A 14,442-nucleotide genomic window follows, 5' to 3' on the forward strand; every position below is an offset into this window, starting at 1 on the left:
TATGCAACAACCCAGGATAGCCAGCAGTTACATTTTTGCAAATAGATTGTCATTCTGCTCTTCGTTTTTTGTAACTTTACTGTAACTTTCAGTGCAGAAACCTGAAATGATGAGTGCACACCTTCTGAAAAGATGGGTCAATTTTTGGAATTGTTTAGAGACAGATATTTATTAACTTTAAAAGGAAGTTAAGCTATCCAGAATATTACTTGAAAATTTTTGTAGTATGTACATCAGGTTTTTTTCTTAATTTTGACTGTTAGGCTACTTGACTAAACTTGCAACAGGTGGTAATCTTTGTCTTTGCTGAGTTTTTATTTTTTGCATAATCCATAATTAGCAAAGCTTTTTGCAGTTGCCTGTTTTATTGTGCAATTTCCAGTAGATGTGTGTTTATTTGTTTATATCTCTCACCTGTACTTCTTCCAGCAGGAAGACCAGAAATTTGATTAGTTTTAGAAATACTCCCTTCTAATAGGGGGATTCTGCCCACATCAAGATTTGAGGTGGACAGGCCAGTGCAACCATGTCCAGATAGTACCTTTGGAAAGCCTGGCACAACTTTTTTCATTCATCATTGAAAAAGATGGTAAATTGCTGCTGCTTGATGGAGAGTTTGGATAAATATAGGAGTGTTAGGAACAATCATTTAACTTACAAAAGGGGTTTTATACTGGTTGGCTGATTTGTATCTCAAACATACTACTCACCAAAGCTCACCTACTAACAGCAATTTTGCTTGTAGTTGTCTTTTTTTTTTTTTAACATGAAAATAAGAACACTTGTATGCCTCAAAAATAAAAATCATGGGGAACCAGCTTTCACTGGCACTGTGTATGTTGAATATAATTAGGTGTTACGGAATCCTAGTATTAAATAAAAATACATTCCAAAATGGACTGAAAAGAACATTACTGAGCAATTAAACCTTGCTTTCTTCTGAGCAAAAACATAAAAACATATGGTTTAGCTATATTTATTGTAACCTTAACAATAAATTATGGTGATGAATAATAGATTGAGATTTTTAGTACAGGATCTTAATTTTAATTTACTCTTATTTTAATAGAAGCTGCACTTGAATAAGAAGCAGAAAAGGAAATTTAATTTAGTGGCAGAAAATGGTTGTGAAGGATAGTGTTGTTTTGACAGGGATTTTTATTGTGACATTAGTAACTAGTGCTTAATGTCTTTACTGCATGAAATGTGCCAATGCTTCTATTGAGAGAATTGCTGGGTGAGAAAGGCTTTTGATTGCATATTGACAGTCATGTGTGTCATCCTTTTTGTTCCCTCTTACTTTTAATTGTCTGCTCTGTTAATGCGTGTAGGTCCCACCTGATTTTAGTTCTTATTAAATGACACAGGCTTAATTTCTGACACTTGATAACAGATTGATGGCTCCTGTCTAATGGGAGATTATTCATCTCAGCCTTTTGAAAGGCACATCTGAGTCATCTCTTCCGATGTTTGGGAGCTTTTAAAAATCATAAATTCTTCAGAAGTATGTTTCTGTCATAGTAATGAAACAAAAATGCAGAATAATGAAACAAAAATGCAGAATATGGTTAATGCAATTGTGATGTCTTTGCAGGTCTTAACTTTACCTTTGCATGGGTTTAATACTGGCTTCTTTTGCAGCCTATTAAACTATCCCTAAATTTATTTCCACACCCACATGTACCTAGGAGATTGAAAAAATGAATGTCTTAATTTTAAAGATGATTTATTTTCATCCATATTAAAAACCCCCTCAGATTCATTAAAGCAATAAGGAGATTAACTTTGTTTAGTGCACTGAACTTAATAATTAACAGTATTTGGAGTATGGAATATATCTGGACACTTTGTTTGGCTTATGTTCCTAGAGCTGGCTAGATCCTGCCTATTTTAAAGGCAGATAGTTGGTGGATAATTGGGAAATCTGTTTATTTGGAAACATTTCAGAGAAATGCCATCAGTTCCTATGGATTTTCTTTTAGCTGAAACCTCATTTTCCACAGAAAAATTCTCAGTGTATGAGACCAAAAGCGTACATTTACTGTGCTGGTTCCTGGCTTGTAAAAATGCTAATATTATTTCAGCTTTCTGTGGCAATAATCTCTGAGTGCTTATGCTTGTTAATCCTTAACAATTTTCTGATGGACGCCCATGCTGCTGTGGGGCAAATGAATGTCTGCTGTGGGTTTGCTTTCGCAAGTCAGTTTTCTAGGTCCTTTCTTGCTTAAGTTGCATTTCTGCAGGTTTCCATTTTGCAGTTTGTGAAGGGGATGGTTCATTGTTCCTGATGGGAAGAAAGGGAAATCAAATCCACTGAAAATTGGTTTTGAGATAGTGAGTGGTAAAAAAACCTCCACATATCATACCACAACTGGCATCATGTCAAATGGTAGCATGACTCAGGTTTTCTTTTGAAAAACAAGGTAATAAATGACAGAACTTAGGAAGTCTGAGATCATATTTAATATCTAACGGTGTGGTTTTATTTGCTCAGGATAGTAACAGGTGTTTTAGAAGGTCAGTTTTGAGATTCTCAAGGTCAGGCTACCTTTTAACAGAACCTTGAGAAAGCCAACAAGTTAAATGCTGTAAAATTATCATCAGTAGTGCATTTTCTTATGCGGTGTAATTTTTTTTCTTTCATTTTTAAAGGCAAATCCCCCTCCAGTGCTGGTGAATACAGATTCTTTGGAGACTTCAACATATGTAAGTCTACACTTGCTTTAAATTTAACTTTAAATTATGTTTTATGAATGTAGTTGGGTACACCTGTTGTTGTTTAAGAAGACCTATTTTATCTCTCTGACGGTGCTTGATTTTGTCAGCTCTCATGATGGTTATTTAAACTACTTAAATAGCTGTTTTGTGAAAAAAATGTTGCAGAATGTAGGTGGGAATTTTTCTGTGTACCAGCGTATGACAGTGCAAAACACAATTGAGGTTCCAGAGGTTCAGTGTGCAGAGAACAATCTGTTTCTTCAACTGTGCAGGCAGTTACTTTAATATTTAATGTGCCATTTCTGTTGCACTTCTCATAAAGACATTTCTTCATGCAGTGGCTATACTTAAGGTTTTAGTGCTATAAATGTTCATAAAAATAATTGGTTCTGTTTGAAAAATTGAGGTAATAAGTGTAGTTATGTGAAGGCTGAGCTGTTCATTTGTCAGGCATAATTACAACATTTACATACAAAGTCCTTCGTCCAGGGGAAGGCCCTGGAAATAAAACATAGATTAGTGGGTGTGAGATCGCTTTAAAACTTGGAAAAGATAGACTAGGTCAGTGATTTTTATCATGTGATATATCCTTGCTCCTGTCTCTGCTAATGTTTGGTTTGTTAGATGAATAAATTCAAAGGTAATTTTTCAAAAAAAGAGAAAGTATAGAACTAAGCTAAAGGAGAAGACAAAAACAGTGGAGGTTTTTGTTTGCTCCTGTTTATCTAGATGATATTTTAAATTGGATTACAGAGCTTGGTACATGGAAATAAGAGACTGCTTTAATATATTAGGATTGGCTTTGTTTTGTGTAATGGCAGTGAATAGGGAAATGATTAATCATCCTTGTTATTTATTTAGTAAAAAAAAGAGCACTGCACACTGATCAATCATCATGAACCTTTTGCAGGTACTGTAATGCTGGATGACTGCTTCAGTTAGCACATGTTGTCATTCCTGTAGATAATAGCTCAAGGACTAAGCTACCATCAAAACTTCTTGATCACAGTGGCTTCTTTTGTGTTGGTGTAGCAATAGATCCAGTTTCATGTATTCAGAAGGTCAGGACCTCATCCCTTTTTAATAGAGAAATATCATGTGTTAAAACCACCCTGTGTTTTCCACTGAACAAATGCTAAGGACATAATCATTTTTGAGGTACTTTGCAGAGATGTTAATCTGTTATGTGTGGAATGGATATGGCTTCTGTTGTAAGTGGAGATATAATTAGGGAATGAGGGATAAAAGAGTTTGATATTAGACAGCCTGCAAAAGTCATGGCATTGCCAGATTTTACAGCATTTAAAAATGTTAAATAAACATAGGAGGAAGGAAGTAGCTTGATCTTAATTTTATTTTGGGTGAATTAAATTCCCTTTTAAAAGTCTCTGCTAGAAAGCAGTCAGATTTTAAAATGCTTTCTTCTATATATGGTTTTTATCTTTAGTGTGTTAAGACTACAGAAGTCTTTTCAGATATTCTGTATCTTAAGGGTAGACAAGGTCCTTTGTAAAGTAATAGTATAAATGTTATTTTGTACCTTGTTAAATATTTCATCCTAAAAGGCTAGAAATAGAGACTTGTCTGTAGCTGCTGTAGGTAACTGTGGAGGAAAGAATTTGAATTCCAAGCTATCTTGGAAAACTTACTCTTGAATATGAAATATGATTGAGAATTTGTTATTTAATTGATTTTGGTTAGTTTTGGTATTTTTTTGCTTTTGGTATTTGATTCTTTCCTTGTTCTGTAGGTAGCAAAAAATGTGGTTATCCTTTCTAACCAGAGGATGACCAGGTTTCTTTCTAGGATTTCAGTTTTTCATCAAGCTTTATAAAGTATTTTTCTAAACTCTTCTTCTCTTTTTGTCCCTATTTTAAATTGCTGAACTTTAGTATATATGTGACATGATAAATAGTAGTATAAACAGTTGTTAAATATTACTTTAGAAGGATCTTGTCTATTTCTCATAAGAAGGTTGTATAAAGCATCAATCTTTGATTTTTCTCTGCTCATTGTGGAACAACAATGGGAAAATGCTGCTCCGTTCTTCCTTACAGTTCTTCTCTACCCCACATTCTCTTTCTTTTTTCTCAGTTTCAGGTTGCTGTATAGCTTGAGGAACATCTGAGGATCTCCAGAGCACTTTTTCTTTCTGGCAATCAGAAGCAGAGGGCCTGTGTCCTACAGTAGTTGTGTAGAACAGTCTGCTCTCTGAACAGGCAACTTTTAAACTTGTACAAAAAGATTGTCTGATTCTTAAATACAGAGTGGTGTCAAAATCACATGTCCCCTCTGAGCCCAGTGGTCACTGTGAATCAGCTGAGATTTGATGGGAGTGAACTTCCAGCCGAGCAAAATGGGTTGTGTAAAGTGTAGGATTCTCTGTAAGTCTCACTTCTCTTTTTTTATAGGTCAATGGCACCGATGCAGATTACGAGTATGAAGAAATTACTCTTGAAAGGGTAACATGCTAAATGACCTCTGTACTCTGTTTGAAATGGAATTTATGATACTTTAATATGAAAAATAGCAATCTAAACTAATTCTTACTCTTTGTGGTATTTTTTTTAGGTTGATTATTTAACCTAATTTAAAAAGTACATTCAGTTGCTAATCAGGAATTGAAAGTTTTATTAATATCCTTGACCATTGAGAGTAAAATGGGGGAATGATCACTTCTCAGACATCCCGCATTTAATGTTGCTACCTAGACTTGTAGAGACTAACAACACAGATTCTGATTTAACCTCCTGTATTGCTATTTTTTTTCATAGGCTTTTACTTAAATACTATTAAGTTTTATATTGAGATTACAAGTGACACCTTGTCACGTGCATTTCTTTGTTAGGTTTTCTACATTGACATCTAGCTCTGTTCACTTGAGATGCACTGTTAACAAAAAGACAGAAAGAAATTTTTTATCTAATACCTGTGCAGTTCTGGTGGTTACTGAGAGGGTGAAAAGGTCGTGCAGTTGATGGTAAGGGCAAGCAATCCTTGAAGAGAAAAATGCCAGTCAGAATCTCTGCATCTGTGGGAATATATTAGAGGTGGGACACAAGCTATTTAAAGGATTTTCTCTGGGAAAAATGATGTTTCACTAGTAATTTAATGTGGAACAAATATTTGTACGCGTAATCTGAAATATCTAGCGTGTTAGAGATAGAAGACTTTATGTAGTTTATCAAGTTCAATGAGAAAGCTGTGGGGCTGGAACTGTCTCTTATAGTTATACAAGGACTTATGATCTCCTTACATGTATGTAAGATGTAATTGTACTTATTTTCATAGAAGGAAGTTCTATATGTAGCATACTGCTTAAACTGTCTTTGAGTATTTTTGTTTTCAGTGAAAATTATGTAGATTTGGTTCTATAGTGTATCAAATACATCAGAATACTTTTCCCCCCAAAAATAAGTGGTTTCTTTTCCTCTATCTTTAGGGAAATTCAGGACTTGGCTTTAGCATTGCAGGTGGTACAGACAACCCACATATTGGGGATGATGCAAGTATTTTCATTACCAAAATTATAGCTGGGGGTGCAGCTGCACAGGATGGAAGATTACGGTAGGATGAATTTCTGTCTTGGGTTACTAAGTGCTGTCATTGTATTTTAAAAAGTGGATAGAAAATTTTCTGTTACTTTTCATAGTTTTATCCTCCTGCATTAAATGTTAAATAGGTAAATAATGAAGAATGTTTGAGTGGATCAATATGTGTCTCCCAAACTAAAAATATCTGCAGTTTAGGAAAATTAAATTAAATTTTTCTATTCTGTGGTATAAATTTATTATGCCATATGTTTCATAGTCCTTAATTCAAGAAAAAGCTTAGACAGATAGGATGGGTTACTCTTGGTTATCCATATGTGCATTTTTTGATCCACAAGGTAGTTGAGTTTATTAACAAACCTTTTTTATGCTTGGTAATAATTCAGTGTCTTAATTTTTCAAAGATAGCTGTCCACATTGATTGTAGGACTATTTTTTTCGCTCTGGTGTTGCCAAGAACTTGCCCCATCATTTCGTGTGCAAATACCTGATGTATTATGGGTTTTAGTCCTAATGAGCTTAGTTCAAGGCTTCATTTTAGCTTGTTGGCCATTGCCAGAGGTACATCTGGCAGGACAGGTGCCAGGTGGGCCTGGCTTTGCACTTAGTGTAATGAGGGCTCAGTGTTACTGCAGCATCATGTTCAATGGACTGGAAGGCCAGCACTTAAACTGCTTGTGAAAAGCAAGATTGACCTGTTCATATCATGGCTTAAAACTAGTATGTTTTCATTGTGTGCCTTCTAGTTTTTGACTTTTTAAAATCTGTTTTATATCTGTAAACAAAAGGTAATTTTTACAAACATCTGTTCAAAACACTGTCAAAACGAGGTACATATAATAAGGTGCCCTCTTCAGCCATGAATTAAATATTCCTCTTAAATGTTTTCCAGTGATCCTTGATTTATTTTTAAGCACTAATAATTAATTTTAGAGCATTGTCTTGAATGAGTAGAATTTTGGAAATAAACCTCTGTATTTTAATGCGTTAACATATATGTTAGTGAATTATAGATAAAATATCAGGCTCCTGATGTGTGCACTCTGCTGTAACACAACAGCTGAGCATGACTGTTGCTGTCTCCAGGGTTAACGATTGTATCCTGCGAGTAAATGAGGTGGATGTTCGGGATGTGACACACAGCAAAGCAGTGGAAGCATTGAAAGAAGCGGGATCAATTGTACGATTGTACGTCAAAAGAAGAAAACCAGTCACAGAAAAAATAGTGGAAATCAAACTTGTGAAAGGCCCCAAAGGTACGTCGGGAATCCAAAGTTTCTGTTTCATGAGAAGGATAGAATTAAAACTGGTCTTGTAGAATGCCAAGTTTTCTTTTCAAAGATAAAAATGTTTCTGTTTATATCTAGTAATTTTTAAGTACATTAAAATTGGAATAAAATACTTAATTGGATTACCTAGTAAGGATATTTGAGAGATTAAAAATAATTTAGGGAAATTAATTACTCAGCAATATGGCTATAAATATATAGATGCTATAGCATGGTGATGCTTATAGTTCTGCTGTGCCCATACTTCACAAAGCATGAAGTAAATGATCTAGCTTTTGGTTTTCAGAATTGTGTACATGTTATGTCTTTTCTAGAGCTTTTTTTCCTAGAAAATTATGGAGTTCATTTGAAAAGGCATCAGAATTCAGCCAGATCCTGATTATATATATTTGTGTTATATAAGGAGTGTTATTATTTATGTAAAAATTTAAATCCAGTGATTGCAAAAAAGGTTTCTTGAGTAATACCTTTCTCTTCAAGCAGGTCTTGGTTTCAGTATTGCTGGTGGAGTAGGAAATCAGCATATACCTGGGGACAACAGCATTTATGTAACCAAAATCATCGAAGGTGGGGCAGCACATAAAGATGGCAAACTTCAGATTGGAGACAAACTTTTAGCTGTACGTAAGAGCTGCATTTTTTTAATGGTCATTCACTTTTTAGGCTCAATAGGGGCGTGATTCAATTTGTGGTTAAGCTGCCTGGAAATCAGTGATAAAATTAAATCTGCATCATTCAACACCATCTCATCAGGAAGTCCGAAATCTATTCCTCAGCCCAATGTTCCATGCAAAACCTGTATAAATCAGCATGTTTATTTCTGATGCCTGCTATTATTTTTCTGGGGTCTGAGTGACAGAATTGTAAACAAACATACAATGGGATTGTTTCTCTTCTGAAAATAGAATGGAATGGAACTCCTTGTACTGGTGGCTGGCCAGCCTTTAGCCAGCCTGTAGTGAAGCTGCTGCTTATATTGCATTTCAGTGTTTGTGATGCTTTTGTTATTTTTGAAAAAGCTTAAAATAGCTTCAAAGTTGAATTTTTCTATGCACAAAGTAAAAAAAAAACCTTTCCACTTCCTGAAATTCAATCCAGAATTTTTTTGTCCAGATAGAAAAATGAGAGCCACAGCCATACATTGCAGAATGTATGCATTGCAGAACTTTGTCTCTGTGTTTAAATTATACTGCAAAATGACTTTTCAGTCTTCAAGAGTGGTAGGAATTAAAATCTATTAAAAAGATGTCAACAAAAGGCTTTCAGAAAACTTGTAGAAAACTTAAATAATACAGATGCAAGGAACAGAGTTTTCTCCTCACAACTAACAATTGGCAAAGCCTGCTTGTTCTTACACATGAAGTTAAATGATGAAAGTGTCTTTAGCCCCTTGGGTTCAGTGCAGTACAAGCTTTATTTCCTTTGTTGCCTGGAATTATCGGCAGAAGTTTCTTCCCTTTCACAATAAGGGATTTTTAATGGAAGTGCTAGTGTTTCACTCTAGTAGCTATAGCTTAAAATAGTTGCTGTTTGTAGTTGAACTAATACTTGTTACTTGGCATGTAAATCAGTTATTCTGGGACCTTCTCAAGTTTTGACCCCTGCTTTTTGACATCATGCCAGAATATTGACCTGTTATAAGGTCTAGAACATAATTATTATAATTATGTCATGACAGGTTGATGTGGGGTTTATTCTTATTAGAAGAAACTTCTCTCTATGTAATGCTTGCAGTAACACACTGTAGAAACGTGCACACTTACTACATTTTGAGTGTCCTATTTGCCCCATTAGCTCCCCAAAGTCACGTATGCCTTCTTTACAATGTTGTGGTCAGTACAGTTTATAATAATCTCTGATAGGAATACTTATCCTTCTCATACTTAACAAGGCATCTCTTATATAATTTCATGTAACCAGGTATGTCTGTGGCACGTGAATCCTAATAAAGACTCTCAATGGCAGTCTTCAGTGAAAGAAGATATAGATAAACTTAATTTCTTCCTATGAAAACAGTACATTTTTCCGGGTTAAGAATGTTTGTTTTTCTCTTCAGGTCAACAGTGTTTGCTTAGAAGAAGTTACTCATGAAGAAGCAGTGACTGCCTTAAAAAACACATCTGACTTTGTTTATCTGAAGGTTGCAAAACCCACCAGCATGTTCATGAATGACAGTTATGCCCCTCCTGACATCACAAACTGTAAGTTCATCTTATCTTTCTGATTTAATTAATTTTCCCTTTAAGGCATTAACATATTGCATTTTTAGTATTTTAACTTTAAAATACCTTTAGCTTTAAAAAATTATATGATGCAAAAATGTGATATAAGTTGATTAATGAGGAAAATTATATACTATACAGAACAACATCCTATAGCTTGTATACTGAAAAGACAGCAGCAGCAGGTGTGGTTTTGTGGCTGTCATGACCCAGTCCTAGAGACTCAGTGTTACTCATCACCTGCTGATGAGAAAAAGGGGAGAGAACAAGTGTCTCATGCTCTTGGGGTGTGAAGAGTAGAAAACAATGCACTGTGAGGGTGTTCAGTGTCCTGTAAACTAAAGAGGTTGGTGATGCTCTGATGTTTTCCTTTTTTTCATGAACTTGCATATACATGAATAAACTGAACTGGGAGGATGGAAAATTCTTGCTCTGGTGCCTGCCTGTGAATGTGTTAAAAAAATACATGTTAACTTATTTGAAATCTGACTTCAGTTTTGAACAAAATTATCGACAATTTGAATGGAAAACCAGTGAATGTTGTATTAAAAAGTAATAACAAGACTTTCTTGTTGACATAAGGGTACTACTGACAAGAGTATTTTCAAAGTCAAACATACAAATCCAGAAAGTTCAGGGTTGAACTACAATGTAAAGAGATATTTGAGTTGAGTATACTTAAGAGGGTTATTACCATTTAGTGGCTGGAGAAAGGGAAGAGAATGATATTATGGTATCTTTCCAAGACTGAATAGACTGACTTTTCTGGATGACCAATTCTAGGGGAGAGTTATTTTAGGTATTGCTTTGTTTCCTGCCATTAGATATTGCAATTGATATGTAGCACTGATCTGTTTAGGTACTACTTCATATGAAAAAAAGGAACACTTTGAGACTGACAGATGTATTTGAAAACAGTATGTAAGGAACAACAATCTAAAGAGCAGCACAACAAAGACTGAAGTACCCTTAAAGCCCATCATTTATTGGCAATAGCTACAGTATCTTAAAATCTATTTGTAAGCTGATTGAATTACAATTTGGAGCTAATTAGGTTTTATCTCCACTGTGTTATTAGAGGGATGCTCTTGAAGGCTCTGTTCTTTGACATATCTAATTTTCAGCCTCCACTGTCTCTTCCCCAGTTTTGTACTCATATGTATTATGATTAGAGAGCAACCATTTTACCTTACTGTATCTAGTTTGTTTAATAACCTTTCCCACTGTTTCCTTGGAAAGTAGACTTCGTGTTCTCTCTCCATATAACTGATCTTTTCATATATTTCACCTGGAATTCATATTTTTTGGGAAAGAGAAATCTGATTTTTACCTGATGTTCCTGGTATTGTTGCAGTAACACTGCAGTTACACTGCAGTGGATTAGGTTGTGACAAACAGAAGTATCTCATCTCTTACTGCTGCACCTTGACTCAATCAATGGAATACTTACTTTGTTAATCTTTTGTGGGGTCAAAGACAAAATGTGTGGAAAGTTTGAGAGGAGGAAGGTAGAGAAGGAGCTGATTCCTGGTAATTTGCCCAGTGCTAATAAATCAATGACAGTGGCAGAGGTTGGTTGTTGGACCTCTTGTCATGCAGAGATATTAATTTCTCTCAAATGGTGGATGAACTGGAGACTCCGTTCATTGAAGGCAATTGCATCATAACATGGAGCCATAAGAGAGTGCCATCTTCAAGAATACCTTCTCACCATGTCCAGTGGCTGGACAGATCAGGGAGGTTCTGTCAGGGGTAATCCCACAGAACTGCCATGAGGATGTCCTCTGCCATCTTGCCACGAGTCCTTAATTTCTCAGTAACTGTGACCTGGTGTCACATCCATTACCAGAGATAAATGGCCAGGTCACACATGTAGGCTCCTTTTGTCCCATTACCATCCTCCCTCCAGTTTCTCTGTGTTTGCTCTCCCTCTAAGGGTGATTTGAGAGATGGTGGCATTCTGTGCAGCCCAGTATCCCATGCTTTGTGGGAAGTGTATTTCTATCCTTTTACTGAGAGGAGAAAAGCCATTCTCCTGACCTTGTCATGTACCTCAAGCTCCAACAGTTGCTTCTGGGAACCTTTCCCCTCCAACTCAAGTATTCTGAAAAAAAAGTCATGGAAGTTTTTCTCAGATTCCAAGCATCTTGTCTCTCTTTGTTCTTTAGTGACCCTTGACAAGGTTTTTAGGCTAGCTGTACTTTTGAGTAGATTTTCTGAGTTTTATTTCATTTAGCTACAGTTCCATTGAGTTCTCTATCTGAAGATACTACGTTTTTCACTGTTTCTGGTAGACCAAAGAATATTCTTCTGCAAAGTGCTGTGCTCTTTGGTGAAACTTCAGTCTGTTTCTATTCCTTACAACAGGAAAGCTTTTTCTACCCAAGGCTCCTTGAACTTGTGTCTCTGTTGATCAAAGTGCAGTTGGTTGTTATTGCAGCTGCTGAGGAGACTGAACCTACTGCTGGAATTTAGAACCCAAAGCAGACGTAAAGGTCTTGCTGAGGTGTTTAATGACTTAATTCCAGGAAATCAGTGTAGTCTTTTCCTCAGTCTTTCACTTATGAAAAACAACTACATGTTTCTGAGCTGCTAAATGCTATTTTTCTAATATAGAGCAGAACAAAAGCTTTTCCAGTACCTCTCAGCATTTGCACATTTACAGTGGAAATCTCAAAGGGAGACATCAATCTCCTCAAAGGCTGATTCTGCTTTTGCAACCATAAAGCCTCTGCTTTCTGCAAGAAGCTGCTCAGTTAGATAGAACTCTTACCAAAAAATGGTGCCACCTGTATATCGTATTTTATACTGCTTTTAGCAGAGCAGTATAGGGCACAAGAGCTTTAGATTGGGGGTTCTGAAGTGCTTTTACCAGTTGGCAGATATTAAAGATGTATTTTCTAGGATCACCTGGATTGTGAGTCAGTGTTGAAACAGTTACCAGGCTTCTTTCTTCACCTACTTATCTGCAGCTGTTTTGAGACATGTATTTGCAATCCTCCTTCCTATTTCTGTCCATGAGAATCCCTTTACCAGGTTCTTAGGAGTTCAGCACTACCACAAAGGAGAAGTAAGATGTGCACAGAGGCTCCCTGTGAACATGTCTGCTACAATTGACGTTAAGGTAGAAACTCTTATATGTGAACTGCTCACTTACAGAACCCTTGGGAAGGTTTTTTCTTTGCTTATTTTATTTCCAGGGGTGGTGTTTTTTTTTTTTTTTTTTTTTTAATTCTCCTTTTATCAGAAATATTTAAAAGTACAGTGCACAGTACTTGGTACTGTGCAGAACATGCAATAGATTTCTCACTGTGCTAATTTCTGTGGACTTGGTAGTTAATCCAAAAGTCCAAATTCAGAATTTGGTTTGTCTTTAAGATTTTCCCTCTGGAACTGGTCTTGTTTAGTTGCAGGGCTGCCTCACTTGCCTTGGTGATGAGGATTTAAAATGCAGAGCTAAGGATGCTAAAGAACTGTTCAAGAACAAGTTTCAGTGTCTAGGTTTTGTGCAAAATCTGATTTATTTTAGAACTCCCGTAGGAGTATCAGCTACACAGTAGCTATGGCCTTGTCAGGTGGTCTGATGGCTCAAATGAAAGGACCAAACAAGTTAGTATCCCTATATATAGTTAAATAATTTGATATTTCCTTGGGGTTAGTGCCTTAGAATCGAAGGATGTTTGAATTCTGAGATTCTGATTTATGGCAGTATATATTGGGAAGACTACATATGTTGTGCCAACATTGTGCACCTGGGGCTGGAAATTGACTTCTGTCATTTGAGATTTATCAGAGTGAGTGAATGGCTTCCAGCTGCCTGTGGGGGAAGTTACTGTTGAAAATCTTGTTAGAGAAGATTTGGGGCTGTTTGAGATCAGAGATTCAGCAGGGAATGAATGTGGGAAAAAAAGCTTAAGGTTGTTTGCTGTTGCTCTAGAGACTGGGATGTGTATGGGTGATGAAAGCTTGGCCACAGACCTGGAATAGTTGATTGCTATTCCTGTTTCTGTTGCTTCTGTGAGATTTATCTTTTAGCTTTTGAGGTGTGGATTGCCAGGCTGAACAGTTACTTTACAGTGCTCTGCATTTTCTGACTCAAGAAGAATGCAATTGGGAAAGATTGTTCTTTCTGAGCACATTGCCCTCTGAGTGCTGTTCTCCACTCTCTGTCAGGCTGAAAAATGAGAACTTCCAGTACAGAAGATACGGAAATGCAGCAGAAGTGCCTCCCCCATGTTTATTGTGCAGAGGAGCAGCACTGTGGGGAGGGTGGTCCTGTGGCCGGAGTCCGGGGCTCAGCTGATGTGTGTGTGCTAAGCACAGCTTTAGCCTGCTGGAGGGGTCACAGATCAGTAGCAGTGTAAACTGCCTCTTCATCTAGACATGAATGGTGGTCATTAAATGATTCCTGGGACAAATACACCGTAATTTGTTCACACAAATGCTTTTAAAGTTATTCAGTTGAAATATTACTAAGAAGGTGTAGTACTTGCTGTTTAAAACACCAACATTACCTGTGAAGTGCATGTAGTATAATATCAGTCAGAAAAGTGGCTAAAAAAAGTGGCTAAAGTGGTTTTTGAGAGAGGACTTGCTTCCAGTACAGGCCTCCTTTGAAGACCAAAGTATTTTTTTCCTTTGTGCTTTTGTGTGTTGGTACAG

The 14,442-nt window shown here is 36.3% G+C and overlaps 1 protein-coding gene across 23 annotated transcripts in view; it reads left to right on the plus strand.

Annotated features, from left to right (window-relative positions):
* DLG1 (discs large MAGUK scaffold protein 1) overlaps positions 1-14,442 on the plus strand; it is a 144,900-nt gene that overhangs the window by 89,555 nt on the left and 40,903 nt on the right. For all 23 annotated transcript variants that reach the window (XM_068200744.1, XM_068200728.1, XM_068200727.1 and 20 more), the window contains 6 exons: positions 2,653-2,706; positions 5,130-5,180; positions 6,161-6,285; positions 7,356-7,525; positions 8,042-8,178; positions 9,615-9,759. In XM_068200744.1, coding sequence (XP_068056845.1) covers positions 2,653-2,706; positions 5,130-5,180; positions 6,161-6,285; positions 7,356-7,525; positions 8,042-8,178; positions 9,615-9,759 — 682 coding nt within the window. The remainder of the gene's footprint in view (positions 1-2,652; positions 2,707-5,129; positions 5,181-6,160; positions 6,286-7,355; positions 7,526-8,041; positions 8,179-9,614; positions 9,760-14,442) is intronic.

The sequence above is a fragment of the Anomalospiza imberbis genome, chromosome 10, assembly GCF_031753505.1.
Source record: "Anomalospiza imberbis isolate Cuckoo-Finch-1a 21T00152 chromosome 10, ASM3175350v1, whole genome shotgun sequence".
Lineage (NCBI taxonomy): Eukaryota > Metazoa > Chordata > Aves > Passeriformes > Viduidae > Anomalospiza > Anomalospiza imberbis.